The sequence below is a fragment of the Balearica regulorum genome, chromosome 20, assembly GCF_011004875.1.
Source record: "Balearica regulorum gibbericeps isolate bBalReg1 chromosome 20, bBalReg1.pri, whole genome shotgun sequence".
Lineage (NCBI taxonomy): Eukaryota > Metazoa > Chordata > Aves > Gruiformes > Gruidae > Balearica > Balearica regulorum.
Window position 1 is genome coordinate 6,556,691 of NC_046203.1, and position 15,603 is coordinate 6,572,293.

The 15,603-nt window shown below is 44.5% G+C and overlaps 1 protein-coding gene across 2 annotated transcripts; it reads right to left on the reverse strand.

Annotated features, from left to right (window-relative positions):
• Positions 1–328: 328 nt before the first annotated feature.
• DOLPP1 (dolichyldiphosphatase 1) lies at positions 329–14,807 on the reverse strand. Of its 2 annotated transcripts, none has more exons than XM_075772215.1 (8): positions 14,667–14,807; positions 6,974–7,074; positions 5,234–5,318; positions 4,863–4,962; positions 3,915–4,013; positions 2,471–2,599; positions 1,590–1,679; positions 329–1,132 (listed from the first exon to the last, which is right to left on the reverse strand). In XM_075772215.1, exons 1-8 carry the CDS (start codon positions 14,740–14,742, stop codon positions 1,096–1,098), a joined length of 717 nt encoding a protein of 238 aa, XP_075628330.1. In that variant the 5' UTR covers positions 14,743–14,807; the 3' UTR covers positions 329–1,095. The 2 variants fall into 2 exon arrangements, with proteins under 2 accessions (XP_075628330.1, XP_075628329.1); XM_075772214.1 differs by lacking the exon at positions 14,667–14,807 and adding an exon at positions 7,275–7,404.
• Positions 14,808–15,603: the final 796 nt, after the last annotated feature.

Consider the following 15,603-nt stretch of genomic DNA (forward strand, 5'->3'; position numbering starts at 1 on the left):
GTCACTTTGTTCATTCTTAAAAATCCCTCCCTTAAGCTTTAACAGGAAAAAAAAATCCAGTGCTTAGGACAGAGACTAGCAACTGAATTTTGTAAGGCTTTGGGCTGACTCTTACTGGAGCCCAGCGCTGCTTATAACCACTGGGCTTTCTAGTGCCATCGGTAGCACACTCACTATGACAACAGAAGCTGTACAAATCACAGCAACCCTGAGGTAATAAAAGTATAAAGGAAGAGATGGAATAAACATGAGATATGTATGATAATCTTGCCACCTAGAAGAGATTCTGAGAAAGACACTCTTGCTAATTACACAACAGGAGCAGCAGTGGAAAAAAATAGTCAGTATATTTCAGTTTTTCCATTGTTTTACACACACACTCCCCTTAATGGTATCTGTGCAGGCTTCCCTGCAGAACCATCACTAGTGTTAAAAATCAGATCTTCAGTCTTTCTTTCCATCTGTACAAAGTGCAGTTGGAATTGATTTTAATCTCCCAAACTGGTTGCAGAAAGGAAAGGAAGCCTTCCTCTCCCTTCTGCCTAGGTCACCCCATCCAGTTCTCTTCCCTCCTAAGAAGTTTTTAAAAATTAAAAGCCCTAATTAAGCATGATCAACTTGAGATTAGTTTTGTCATCTTCCAAAAAGAAAAACCCAAACAAAAAGCAAAAACATAACACACAATCAATGCCTCACCCACCCCAAAAACAATAGTTCAATTTAAAAAAATAAATAAATAGTGTGTATATTTCATGCTGAAAAAAAGAAAAGTCACAGAAAGAATTCATTTTTGGTTTTCCCTCCCCCAAACATGACACCAGGCATTTTCTCCCCCCTCCCCTGACGTAGACATGATGGTACATTCCAACCGGCAATGTGCATCTGTGTTGAAAATGAGTTTCTACTCCTGCACGGTCCCACATGCATCAGGGAGCATCCAGCTAGCTGCTAAAGCAGAGCAAAGGCTTTCAGGTTTTGGGTATGGTCCCTGCCTGTTCCTTTGGTCCGTCTGTTAAAAGGCTCCTTGCTGCTCCCAGGTCTCTGCTCTTTTCTGTCTCCATTAAAACGTGCACTCTGGTCCCCAGACTTCCCGAGTCACTGGAGCTTCGTACCCAGCTTGCGCTGTCTGTTTCTGCAAGGGTAACAGAGGGTGGGTCAGAGAGGTGGCCTCAACCCTATCACTGGGTATTGTGGCAAACCAGGGGGCAAGAGATAGCATTAAAGTAAGGCTCTGCTTAGCTTGATGCAAAAATAAAGCTGCCCCCCCACCATACTCTAAAAGGAGATCAGTCCTTCCTACTCTAGAACATCCACCATGTCTTAAGAGCATACAAGCTCCTATACAGATGCAGTATTCTAAACACTTGCAAAAAACATGGGCTAGGGAGCTGAAATTCTATTTAAATGAAACATTCTTTAGCCTCACACTCCCCAACAGACTCGACTTCCAGATGCAGCAGTTAACCCTCTACTTGGTATTTCTTTACTCTGCCCCATTCTACCAGCAGCAGCAATCTACATATCAGAGAATTAATAATTACATCTGACGAGTCAGACCAGCTTCAGCTCTCCCCCCTCAGATCACTTACCTTGCCTCTGCTCTCGTGACTGTGTATTCAAACCACAGGATGTTAGGAATGAGGCTGGTATCTCGGATTAAAAAGAACTCTGAAATTGGCCTGGAAATGGACATGGTGGTGGAAAGGGGGAAATAATTAGACTTTACCACAATTTTGATCAAAATTTTAAATTAAAAAAAAAAAAAAAAGCACAAGACCTGCTCCACACTTAACATTACTATTCTATTACCCTTCAGCATGGGAAAGGGGCTCCTTGTTGATTTAATAAAAAAAAAACCCTCATTTTTCTTTTCCTTATACAATGTTTCCAGACTGTATTACAATTAAATGGCTTTGCAATTTCACTAGGTCATTGGACCTTCATTAAGAAAGGTCTGGCCTGCTTGAAAAGCTTCTCCAGCACTCTGCCACACCTCACAGCTTTAGTAGGGCTTTACAAATCTAACAGTTGCTTAAACTTCCTCTCTCCCCTACCCATATCAGGCAAGGATATATGATCCTTTGTGTATGCACACACAAGAAAACATGGAAGAACAAGTAGGTTACATAACCACACAACAGTCAGTATGCAAACCCAAAGAGAACCCAGGAATTCCCATTTCTAACATCTGTAACTTAGGCAGTTCATAGAAGTTTCAGTGCCCATTTACACTTAAGGCTTGCACAGCTACAACTAAAATTTTAAAGACTTAATTATCTTTATGTTTGTTTTGCTTCAGATGCAAGGTACAATTTTTACACCAACTGATTAAGAAAATTTTCTTTTGCCAGGAAATTCTACTACACCTGTGTAACCAGCTCATTGCAAGGGACTCATTTAATGAGCAAAACAGGAATCCACAAAATGCTGACTTGCAGGAATAAAACCTCCACAGAATAAAGAGACTTACCACGCAGCTATCCTTGGGAAGAGAGGAGTTAATATCTCTTGTGTGAAGGCAAACCAGGCTATGGCCATAATGCTTCCTGCCACACCTCCATATAAGACTTGGCTCCAGGTGTGGTAAAGCAAATAAACCCTGCAGTGGAAGAGAAGAATCACCAGACAGGCTTTAAAACAAGATGCATGACACAAGAGCTGATGTTTCACTGGACCCTCAGACCTTCTGAGCAAGTTATCCTCCAGATGTAAAAGCAAGTATCTTTTTTCATTACACAGCTGGTAAAAAAGTGGGCAAAAACCTGGGAAAAACTGTCTTCCCTGCTACAGCAGTTTCAGCTTAGAGCACTTCCTAGTTTGAGCTTAACTCAATAACCTTCCACATTCTTCTTCATATATCTTAGGATTAGCTGAGGAACTATTACTGTTGGTTCCCACAAGAGACTTTTCCGAAGCCAGTAACAGGACAAGCCCCCTCCAAGCCACCAAAGCTGGGGCTTAAAAGCTTTTAAGAACACAGACAGCATCTTTGTTATGATTTTGCTACTCTCAAATGTGACAGCACGAAGGCTGCACTACCACTGTGATTACAGCTGTTCAGAAAGCTGTATTGCTGGTCTGTTGGTTATTCCTGCACACAAGCTACATGAGTCACGTTCAAAATTCTTTTCATCCATATATCATAAAGCCATTAAGATCATCTTATCTGACCCTCTGCCTAGCACAGGCCACTGGATTTCCTCAAATTAATTTTTATTTGAATTAGACCATATATCTCTTATGAAATTGTCCTGTCAAAAATTTAAAAATAACCAGTAATAAGGAGTCAGCTCTATCGTACAGTCAACTGTGCCAACAGGTAATTAGTGTCTGTGGAAAACATGGCCTTATTTCTAGCTTGAATTTGTCTGGTTTCCAATCACTGGAGCTTATTTTATATGTGTTTATATATATATTTTAATCTACTAAAGGGAAAAAATCATTATCAAAGTTTCATTTTCTTTATTCATCTTCATACAACTAAATCTTGCAAGTCAAACAGCTATAAATGTTTTTATTAACTAATGCTCAAGCAAAACAATCAGTTTGATCAACTGTAGCAATCCACATGCTGCAGATGCTGGTGTGCCAAGGCATGGTGTAATGCTTTCATAATTAGTGCTGGAAAGAGGGCGAGGCAGTGAGGCTAGAGCATGGCGATGGAGCCAATGGGGAATTGGTACAAGCTCAGCTGATCTTGGGTTTTATAAATACTTCTGTGAAGCACCACACATGTAGCATCTTTGCTTATTTGAAGGGTCTCATGGCAACCCAGCAGCTTCCACAAAGCTCTGACTTGTACAATGCAGTCATCAAGAATTAGATCGGAAATGCAGGATAAGGAACGACAGGTCTGCTGGCTGTTAAAGGCCACAGGACTGTATGAGAGCATAAGACAAACAATTGCTCCATACCTACTATATGAGACTAGCAAAGCCACTGTGACGAGGCAGATGGACAGCACATGTCGCCATAGTAAATCCAGAAACCTCGCATTGTTTGTTTGGTGCATTCTGAAAGAGATGGAGAGCCATTAGCACAGTGGCAGGGAGCTGAGCAGTCCTTATCTCTGTTCTCACTAACTCTGAAACCCTAGGAAAGCTCTACTCCAGTGGGGTCATGGGAAGCTCGATACCATGCCAGCAGCAATCTGTCCCACTGGCAGCAGTTAAAGAGAAGCCAGAAAGCCATACTTCTCTCTCTCCAACTGTTAACAGGGATTGCTGTGATGGAAGGCAGAATGCTCACAATTACTGCAACTGATGTGAAGGGCACATGCTGAGCATATGCAACAGGGAGCCAAGACATCAGAGTCCCTCCATCATCCACAAAGCTAGGAAGAACTGTGAGTTTTGTCTTCCTCCACATGTGGAGCCACAAGACAGAGCCATGCCCCAGCGAGAACTTCAGAAAAGCACAGCACAGCATATAAAACCAGTACTTGGTAAGGGAGATGAACTAAAAGGTCATGCAAGTGGGCAACAGCTATTACCTAAAAGATTGCAGACAACCCCACTGACAAAACTGAGTAGACACATGAGAAAGCAGCTCTTCTTTCCTCCTCCCTTTTCCCCCCCTCTTCCCTCACACTGGTGGGTCATTATGACTTAGAAAAAGCAAATCAGGAGACCTGTACCCAGATAGGCATAGGAGGCCCACCCATACCCTTCAGTTTTCAGCAATGGTAACTACAGTCCTGCATTCAGATTGAGAGAGACATGCTTCATCCACCCTAGCCACAGAAAATTGTGCAGTTCTTCAGATTTAATTCAAAAGGCACTTAAGAGGCACACAGTAGGGGAGCCATCTATTTGAGGTGTTTCAACATATTAACAGCCAAAACCTGACATTGATTTTTTTACCTTAAATAAAGGAACAGAAAGGAATAGACAGAGAAAAACCACATGAATTGGGAGTGGCTGGACGGCATCCCATATTTTGTGGTCACTGTTGAATGGGCTTCTGGGAAGAGAAGAAGAAAGAGTATGGTCAAGGTCTACTCTGTACATAGCAGCTGGAACGCGCTCCAGATGTGAAGCCAGACCACTCTGCTGAAGTATGTGCACATGAGTTCACAGGACACGTCTCTGCTCAGATGGCTCTGCCAGCCTCCTTACTCCCAAACATCCAAAGCCAACATGAGGCAAAGGGGAAAACACCCTCTAACCCCCCCACAGTTAGCATTCCACTCAAATCTCAAACACCACCACGACACCAATGTGCCATACTATACCTTCGCAGGGCCGAGGCTCCCGGATTACATTTTTTATTAACCAGTTCACTCCCTCGTTGAATGCCAGCCCTCCCAAGAAAGAGATCTGTGAAGGCAAGACAACTGTGTCATCCTATCTAAAATATCCATCTGCTTACCAGGCTCTGTTGACAAAACCCCAAACGATATGTTTCTGATTTTATTTTTTGACTACTAGAGTTAAAACTAATAGCTTCAAAATTCTCTACCTGAGGAAGAAAAGCATTTATTTTTCAGCTCACTTTGTATTTGGCAACACATTGTCCATATACAGCTTTTCAGCAGATGATACACAGAAAGAGGCAAAAACGGCACTGTAGAGCAATTCTGTTAGCATTCTTCCACCAGCAAGTGTAGAAAGTGACGTTTTTTAACAGGGCAGGTTTTAAGGGATTGTCTTTCCCCAATGACCAACAGGGGGAGTGCACACACTGTTATTTGGGTAAATAGCTTAAAAAAAGTGACTTTTTAGGCCTTCTCGCTCTTTCCTCTACAAATATTTTCATCTTGAAGTTGCTGTCTTCAGTCTAAAATGAAATCACATTCTGGACTGAGCCAGATTGGTAGTATTTATTTTTATTCTTTAATTCCATAGTCCATACATCTCCCCTAAATTAGTCCTGCTGCTGTGATCAAATTTCCAGCTGGTGATGATACTCTGCTTCCTTAACACTCAGTCCCATTCCAGATGATGAAGCAATTTTTCACTCTATGTCCTGAGCTACGGGTCAGCTAGCATCTCTCTCCAGCTCAGTGGTGACTTCCCACATAAAGAACTGGGAGTCAGCCTCAACGCTTGCCTTGTAACCAGCACCTAACAAGCCTCTGTGTTCAAAAACCTGTGAATTTGTGCAATAGTTACTGTAGCTTATTCTCCCTTCTGGGAGAAAGGGAAACCTTTGGATTGCCAAAACTTAACAGCTGCCTCTCCTAGCTATCATCAGCTTAGTAACCTAGAAGTCCCATTCCCAGGTCTCTTGAGCCGCTGGTTCCCATGACACCATGGCCCTATATTAGAAATCTGCTGCCAAAATCCTCTCACTGGCCCCATCTTATCTGTTCACTGAGGACAATTGTTACAAGAGGTTTATACCTCCTAATGAGAATTTATCCATGACACTGATTCCCAACTACCTGTCAGAGCAGACAGAAAGCATTATGTATTATAAAAAAAAAAAAAAAAGTCCCTTGTTGGTCATTTAGGCAGAAACAAGAGTCTCTTCTGTCCCTGATATTTGATGCACAGCTGGGAATCAGCCCTTAGAGACAGATCTCCTCCCTTAGGATTCCGTAGGTTTTATTTCATATCCCATTTTCTGCCTCAGTACTGTTCAAGGAAAGCACATCCTACTGAGTTACACACACCACCCTCCTGCATATGCTGCCCATCTTGCAGGATCCTACTAGTGCTATCGACCTACTGGATCTTGGGAGTGTTCCTGCTCTGCAACAGCATTCCTTAGTTCCTCAGGCATCTCCCTCGATGTTTTTGGACAGATAGTGCCCAAAACATACCAGAGAGTAACAGAGAAGTCAGCAAAGGCTAAGCAGTCTTTTAACCTGGTACAGGTGATAAGTGTCTCCTGCTGTTCTTTGACAGGAAGATCACTTTACCCTAAGCTTGATCTTTAAAGACCGAAAAAGAAGTGTGAATTCAGGAGCACCAGGTGACAAAGGAAAAGACTTCTGTCATAAGGAGAAGCTGGGGAGAGAAGGACTCACCGTGTGAAGCTCTCTCTTGAATATGATGAGTGTTACAAAGCCAACAATAATGAATATTGGACCGAGACTCAAATAAGCTAAAAGCTGACCAGAGAAATCACCTAGGGAAACAAACAAGAGAAACAAATCAGTTTGAACATCACAGGTACCTGACCTGCCACCAAAGTGTGGGTCAGTTGGTGCTCTGAATCACTGCGAGCAGAGGGGCAAACTCAGCACGGCAGCAAGGCTCCATTTTGCAGGCTGATACTGCTGCTACCAGCCCAAGAGGAGCAGAGGCAAGGAAGACAGCAGCGCTTACAAGCAGGTTCAAAAGCAGGGATGAGAGGAGCCTGGCATCGTTCAGCAGAGATTACTGCCAGCCAATTTACAACAATGACCATGGGTGTGGGCCCAGAGTTGCTTTAATCCAACATAAGCACAGGCTGCCGCAAAAGAGACAGCGTCTTTCCCTCTCCCTCATTCATATTGCCTCCCTGTGCCAGCAATTACCAGCAAACACTCCCTAAACGAATCCTTTCCCACTCCCTTACTAAAATGGGTTAGTTTTCAGCTGGATCAGCTCCCTAATCTGCCTCACCATGTGTCTGCATGAACACTAGCATTAGCAAAATGAGGAGGAAATAAATAGCTAAACATAGCGGGAGATAAATGGAGGGGGAAAAAAAAAAAAAAAAGAGACACTGCTTTTTAACCAGTAGCCTACTTGTATCACACAGAAGTGACTTTGGGCCTCCACCCCAAACAGTAACAGTCTAGTTATCCCCCAGGAAGAATTGGGGAGCAGCAATGGGACCTCACAAGAGGTCATAAGGTGCCTCAAAACCTTTATCCTGAACTATCACAAGAGTAGGCAAACAACAGTAAAGACCAGCTATGTATTTTTGATCTAAAATCTCTTGCCTCTGTTCCCTGAAAAAGGACACATACAAAAGTATCTGGAGAGAAGATATCAGCATAAATTCTGACAAAACAAAAAAATCAGACTAATTTTGCTCCAAGATAAGCAATTTACATCAGGAGAGCGAGAACCATCTACCAGAGAATTTTTAAAGACAGTAGTCACTACAAAAATGCTGTATGAACCCCGTGAGCAACTTAAGAGATAGTCTACTTTCTATATGGGTTCTCAGAGACTAGATCTTCTCCATCCCATTGCTGAACACAAAAGAATCAGCCCCCACATAAATTTATCCTTCCTCCCTCTTCTCAAAAGGAAACAGGATGCCTCTGCAAGGCTGAGCATTGGACTCATTCCTAGATCAATTCCACTGCAAGATACTGAGTCTCCCCAGCCCACACACGCACATTTTAAAACAGCACTTGGCAAAATGGACTTTAACCTCAGCCTCTGAATACTGGAACTGATAAAAAAAAAAGTTATTGCACTGCTACAAAGTTCACGCTGCTGATGTTATTGCCACATAGTTGTGATTACATCAGGTAAAGTGCACAGATCCCTCTTGAATTTCAGACTCTGGGTTAGATTTGGGAACCAGCAACATCATCAGCAAGGATCACTTGCAGGAGTTTTAGTTTGCAACACCAGTGAAATTAGGAAGTGTTGGAGGACAAAACCCCCAAGAATACTGGGTTTTCACTGGAGCGAGGTTCTATTTTTGTCTTTAACCTGAAAAGCATTAGAAGACATTGAATTTGAAACTTTTCTTGCATGATATGGCAGATTTGCCTTGCATTAGGTGGGTTCCAAATGCTCCCAAAGCAGAAAAGCAATGTGGACGTAAGTGACAATATCAGTTCCCTGGCAATAAAGAATCAAGCCTCCTATGGTTTTACATAAATCACAAACTCAACAAAATGAATCCTGTCTTAAATGATGAGGGAATTCATGAGACAAGCCACCAGAGAATGAAAACTACCCTGAAAGCCTTAGGAATACTTTCCAATAGTCTCAATTCCAGTGTCACCAACTGAAGATAGCTAATCATCAAGGAATCACCATGTTTCAGATCATTCACTCTGTTAATCCATGGTATGTACAGGCTTAGCACTTCAAGACTAAAAGCCGTTAATTTTGTCAAGTAGAAACCAAACCAGATTATCTTCTCAAGGGGATTCTATTTCTTGTGCATATGGTGGAAGAATACTTAAAGAAGCAGTCTTTTAATATAAACAGCATCAGCAGTATCAAACTCAAGCTTCTTCATTATGTTATATGATAACATACCAAATAAATCAAGCCACCCAGACTTCACCAGCACACAACCCACATTTAAACCTGAGACAGAAAACCAGATGCTGCCTGCAGGCAGAGTACCAAGTCCTTTACTCAGACAATCTTACAAACACAATAGTTTCCCAAATATTTCAACTGTCCATTTAAAATAGAACAGAGATAACATTAATAATATTTCATATTACTGTGGCTAACAGCAATCAAACAGAATCACATTTTTAGCTGCTTTTTCTAGGGGAGGAAGCAAAAAAATAGCTGTGCACTAACTGAAGGCAGCACTTTTGCTATGTCCTGGGAGCTACACCAGGAACTCACTAATGCCACCATAAACATACTCACTAGATTAGCAGTTCAAGGCAGAGCTGCACTAACAACACCAGCTCTGAAATGATTGGAAATCCTCAGTGAAGGCGGCAAAGCAAGCTCTGAGAGAAAGGCCAGCGCTGATCACCGCACAGTGCTCCCGGGGCCTCAGAGCGTGATTACTTGTGTCACTCCTATCTACTCTCACGCTCCAGTGCGCTCGGAGACTTATTCCCAGGGAAAGGGGACTTGCAGTAGAGCTGACAGTTTGAATTTTAAAGCAATTCCTCCAACCAGTAAGGACAGAGACAAAACCTCTGGAAAAATGCAAAAGGAAAATCTATTTAATATATAGCTTGGGTTTTGTTTTGTTTAAAATTCTGCTTTTTTAAAGTCCAGCCTTCCCTGGATATCATCTGAGACTCCAGATGCAAAAATAAAGAACCCAACTAGCTCATTTTTAGGCACCCAAGAGTTAAATAGGTGAAACACTATACATAGCTCAGAAGCATGCTATTTTTTCAGCCTTCATTCAGCATCTACTCCTGCTCCAATTCAACATTTTACCCCGCATTCTTTCAGTGGAAATATCCAAGCTTTACCACATTAGCTTAACCTGTATATAATGCAAAAATGTGAATCAACAGCACTTTAACCACATCCTACCGCAAGATCTAGCTTTGCCACCGTCACCACTGCTTCCTACTGAAGCATCTATTTGTGGCACTGCTGCTACTTGTATGTTCAACTAAATGCATGTGTGCAAGCTGCACAGACAACATGCAATGTATGTGTGTCACATGCATTTACACCACTAAATATTCATGATGGATCGTCATTGCCTCTATCCTGGTATCACAAGCTGGGGGACAGAAAAAAAATCTTCAGGAAGCTTTAAATTATGGCATAAGAGGCACGCATCAGACACAAAACTTCTGCAGGAAGATTAAACATAAAACCCCACACTGAAGTAGCCAAACAACTAAGTGCTATCTGCTTCTTTCAACAGGTATTACTTAGGTATGAAGTGAGCCCTGACTGGCAAGCTATCACCCTAAACTGAAATCACAGCAAGGATTATCAGAACAAACATTCCTATAGGAGCAACACGTGCTGATACTGAACAGCAACAAGAACTGCTGAGCCAAAGTACACACACAGCATGAGCACCTTTGCTCTGATGGACCTTTTCACCGATGGGTTGATTCTGCATGCTTGCCCCTCCAACTCTGCCTGACTGTAGTAAACACCCTTCACAACTAAGAAAACAGGAAGATTCTCTGTCATTCTGCAGAGAAGGGGTTTGGCATGCCAGGTTTCTCTCCTTAAAGAGTCTGTCCAATGTGAAAAGAGGAGGTCCAGAAAGTCCCAGAGCTTTAAGAATCCCAGCTGCACCAAAGAGGAAGTTTGGGGTTTTTTTTCTTTTCTCCAAATAATAATAAAAAACCCAAACAAACCAGGAACTCAACATTTCTCCAGTGAAACTCACCCTACAGACAGGAAGTCCCTGAAGATGAGTTTTAAGTCTGCAACAAAGTCATCCCATGCAAAGCAATGTATATGGGGAAAAAACAACCCTAATTATACACACAACATGACAGGATTTAATTTAGTTGTTATCAAACAAGAAACCCTCAGGCTTAGAGTGAGCCAATACCTTCATAGTAGTATCCAATGCTCTGCAGCAGTCGAAAAAGGCAAGAACATCATTTTTAAGAGCAAAACAAGTTACTGTTACAACACTACGAAAATTTATTACGCGATTCTGCTGTCACCATCTAAAAAGGGATAGTAAACACAGAAAAGGCAAATAGGAAGGGGACAGAGAACAAGAATGAAACAGTAGCCACTCAGAAAATATCAAATAACTCAGATTTTCAGCTGAAAAAGGAAAACAGAGGATACAACACTTCTATAAAGTCATGAATGATATGGAGAAAGGGACAGCAAACACTTGTTACCTCTCACTGCACATGAGAGAGTGCGTTTGATGAAATTACTGAGCAGTGGACTTAAAAGCAAAAAAGAAACAACAACCACATTAAATTACAAAGCTCAGTGCCAAAGATACTGTGAGATCCAAAGCGGAAATGGGTTCAAAGAGCAATTAGACATATCAGAGTATAGCTTTTATATATCCATCAAAGGACTTAACAATCCTGATGTGATCACCAGCTGATTACTTGAAAGACACACAGAAGAAGGATTATTCCTGCCTACCTGCCAGCAACCCAACACTATGCCAGATCATTCCTTGGTCTCACCAAAGTACAGCTGCTGATACGAAAAGCTCCAGGACCACACATTTCTGAAAGCGCTATAAGGATGATATTTTTAAAGACTGTCTTCTTCAGCATCATGCTTTAACACTCTGTCAAGTAACGCTGCCATTGTTGGGTTCTTCTCCCTATGTTTGATCTTGACATTTAATACGGGTAGTATTTCACTTAGGTCTCCAAGATCCCATTACTCACCCCAGTCTGCAGCTGACTACCACAGCGTTTATCTGCTGGTGTTCATTTGATCTCGCTCAAAGTTGACATCGCAGAAAACCCTGCAGAACTGAGCAGCCATGCAAGCAGTAAGGACGGGTGTTTGGTGTTTTGCACTGTGTCCAAATTATACCACTACTGATAAAGGAACAATAGATAAAGTCAGGGAGGACTAGCACCCTTCTGGAGACACCTCTCCACAATTACAAGCAGAAGCCCAGTATCGACTTCATCTGCCAGACAGAAATCAGCAGTGACTGCCTTTCACCTGGTTACAGCAAGAGGGACTACCACTCTTGGCAGATGAAAGCTGGTATGACAGCAGTTCTGCACTAGAAGCCTTTAAAGACACAAGATTTTAGAAGCCAGTTGCCACAGTGGCTCAGCACGCTGTACTCCAAGCCAGCAGCCTCTTGGGTGGGCCAAAAGCAAAATGCAATGTATGCCACACAACAGTGTATGACATCCCAAGACAGCTCAATAACTTATTTTGGTAAAAGCAGGATCTATTTCTCATTCTGACCCCTCTCTATCAGCACAAGACTACATTAACTCCGTTGTGCTGAGTGTACTGCCAACATCACTATTTCATAAATATACATTATCTAGCAGCTTTATGGACCTTGATTGAAGCTGTACACAGAACATAAACAGCTTTCAAAATAAAGTTAGAGCACTTTTCCCCAAAGCCAGGTAAAAGTATCAGACCTACCATCTTATTGCAACTCATTTTACTAAACCAAAATAAATTAAGAAACTTTTGTACCTCCAGCTATTTCAATGTTTTAGTCCTTTGTCTCCACTTTATAGGCTTCCATAATTACATGTTTTATCCAAGACAAACATAGTATTCATCCCCTCAGTACATAACCCTAATCTCAGTGGCGATTTACCCCCTCCACACAATCATCTGCTCCATTTGCCCATATAAAAGCACTCAATGCAGAGAGAAAATAATCACATTACGTCACATTCTTGAAGATCTGACAGATAACTCTTGTGCAGCAATTGCAACCAACTTCATTTCCCAAACCTATCCAACAAATAGTGCACAGGCTCTGTGTATACTGCCAGGTTCAGATAAGAAAATAAGATGCAAAGATGAACGTATAGGTACTACTGAAAAGATTATTCCCCCATCTCACTCAAACTGTCACATTAATGTATTTGAGAAGGGGGATGGCATAAGAATGTACAGTATGAAGGAAAATGTAAGACAGAAGAGGAAATGCCAATCTTTCACATAAAGTATCACAGAAAACCACAAAAGTCATACGGGGGCGGGGGGGGATAATGTATTTCCAGCACAAAACTTTTCAGTGTTGTCACATTTCAAGTCTTCCGGTGAAGAGGGTACTTTCAACCCAGAAGATCCCTAAGCACTTTAGAAGCTTTAGGTATTGCACTACTGAGAGGAGCTTTCATCAGGAACTAAAAATCCATCTACTGAAATAGGACATATAGCAACACTTTATGGCAAGTTAGGGACTTGCTAGGAGAACCAGCAATATTGAGATAAGTGTTAACATCAAATTTGGATTTTGACCAGATTGTCAATACTAACGCTCTGACACTTCACACCCAGATTTTTCTTTTATCTTTGATTACAACAAGCAGCTAAAAAAAAAAATATAGCTTTTCTATCTCACCCAAAACCAGCCCAGCACAAAGCACCTGAAGAGCTCCTCAAGACCACAGTTACTAATGAGACAGTGCTTAGACAGCCACTATCTGAATACAGGCCCATTTGCTCTTGCACACTGATAGATCAGGGATTCATCCTACCACAATGTGGGCCAGGCTGCTGGCCACAGGGACACAGCACAAGACCTTTGTGGATCATATCACTGCCCCAGCTGGAACAGCCCACCATGCACAGAGGTACCCATCGCTTCTCACCACTGACTGAGCCCAAACCCACCTCGCCATGAACTGACCTACAGGAAGCCCTACGCCTGTTGTCCTCCGGGTATTTCCACAGCACCGCCTGACTAAAACCACAACAGCGGGACCCATTCCCACCACAGCCACAAAAGCTGCCCAGCAGCCAAGCTCACCTGAGGGACAGGGCCTCCCTGCCACAGCATGGCTCCCTGGGATGCCACGAGGGAACACCAGGGCCAGCTGGCCCTGCGATACACCAAGTCAGACTTCCAGCATCAACCCAGACAGCCCACAGCAGGGCAGGGAGGGGATGCCCAGCCCCGCCATGCCGCTGTGGGGTAGCACCGGGGCTGTGGAGAGCAGGCCCGCACCTCGAGGCCCAGGGGCAGCCACACATGGCCAGGCATGTCTGGGGGCTGCAGAGGGGGGGCGAGGCAACGGTGGGGAAAGGGGAGGGTGACAAGGGAGGAGAGGCTCGGCCCCAGGGCCCCACGGCTCCGGGACGGGGCCGCGCCCCGGCCCCCCTCTCCCGGTCCCCTTCACCGCCTGGGGCTCAGCAGCCCCCCTGGAGCACGGCGCCCCGCCAAGGCGCATGCGCAGCGCCGAGTCCCCCCTCGGCTCACTATCCGGCAGCGAGTCCCACCGCCCCCAGCGCGCAAGCGCGCCTCGTCGCCTCAGGGCGGCCGCTCAATGGCTCACTATTTTGCAGCTGCCAGCCCGGCCCTCAGGGGTGCCGTGGAGCGGCGGGCGGAGCCCGTCCAGGAGAGCGGCGCGGCGGCCGCCCCGGAGGCCGGGCAAGGGCGAAGCGGAGCTTTACCTGCGGGATACTCGACGTGAGTGAGGGAGACCGGCCGCCACGGAGCAGGGAGCGAGCACTCTCCGACTGCGGCCATCTTACCCGGATACCGGGCCGGGCCACCACGGCCAATCGGAGCGCACTTAAGGGGCGGTGCGACCAATGGGCGGGGGCGCGGAAAGCGGCGGCCCAATGACGCCGCGCGGCAGGTGAGGCGCCGGCCAACCCACAGCCACCCAATTAAAAATCCAACCCGGCGAGCAGCAGAGCCAATAGCCTGCTACCATCGATGTCCAATAGGAGGAGGACGCAGGTAGCGGAAAAAGCCAATCGAAAGAAAGGCGGGTGTCATTACCTTTAGTCATTGGCGAAAGGAGCGATGCAGATTAGCCAATCACCAGCTTCTATTGCCGCCAGCTCTTATCCAATCAGCTGCGGCGCTGGGGCGGCTGGCCTGGGGGGCTGAAGAAGGGGCTTGTCGGTGCCGTTGCGGTTAAAATGGCTTCTCCTGCTCCCCCGCCGGCCCGCCTGCGGGGACGGCCTGGGCGCCCCGCTCTGGGGCCGCGCCGGGCCGGGGAAGCAGTGCCTGTGGGAGGACACCCCCTAACCACCTCCCTGCTCCCGCCCCAGCGCCTCACGGCCTCCTGCTGTGGTGCTCGTAGTCCCTGCCGCCATGGGCCGGCCGGGGCCTGGAGAGGGGCGGTTTAGGGCTGGCACCTGAGGAGATGCTTCCTCCTCACTGTCACTGAATAAAGCCCAAACCGTCCTGCTCTCATGTCACCTTATTCAAGGGTGAAAAAGGTGTGGTTTTAAAAAGGAATCTTTCATTTTATAAATAGCACTACTACAGATACTACTGTCTAACAATTATTTCACTAGCCTAAGCATAACATTTCTACTTGCCCCTGCACAGGGGTGATTAAGTGACAAAGACTAACCTCTGCTGAAAAAATTTATT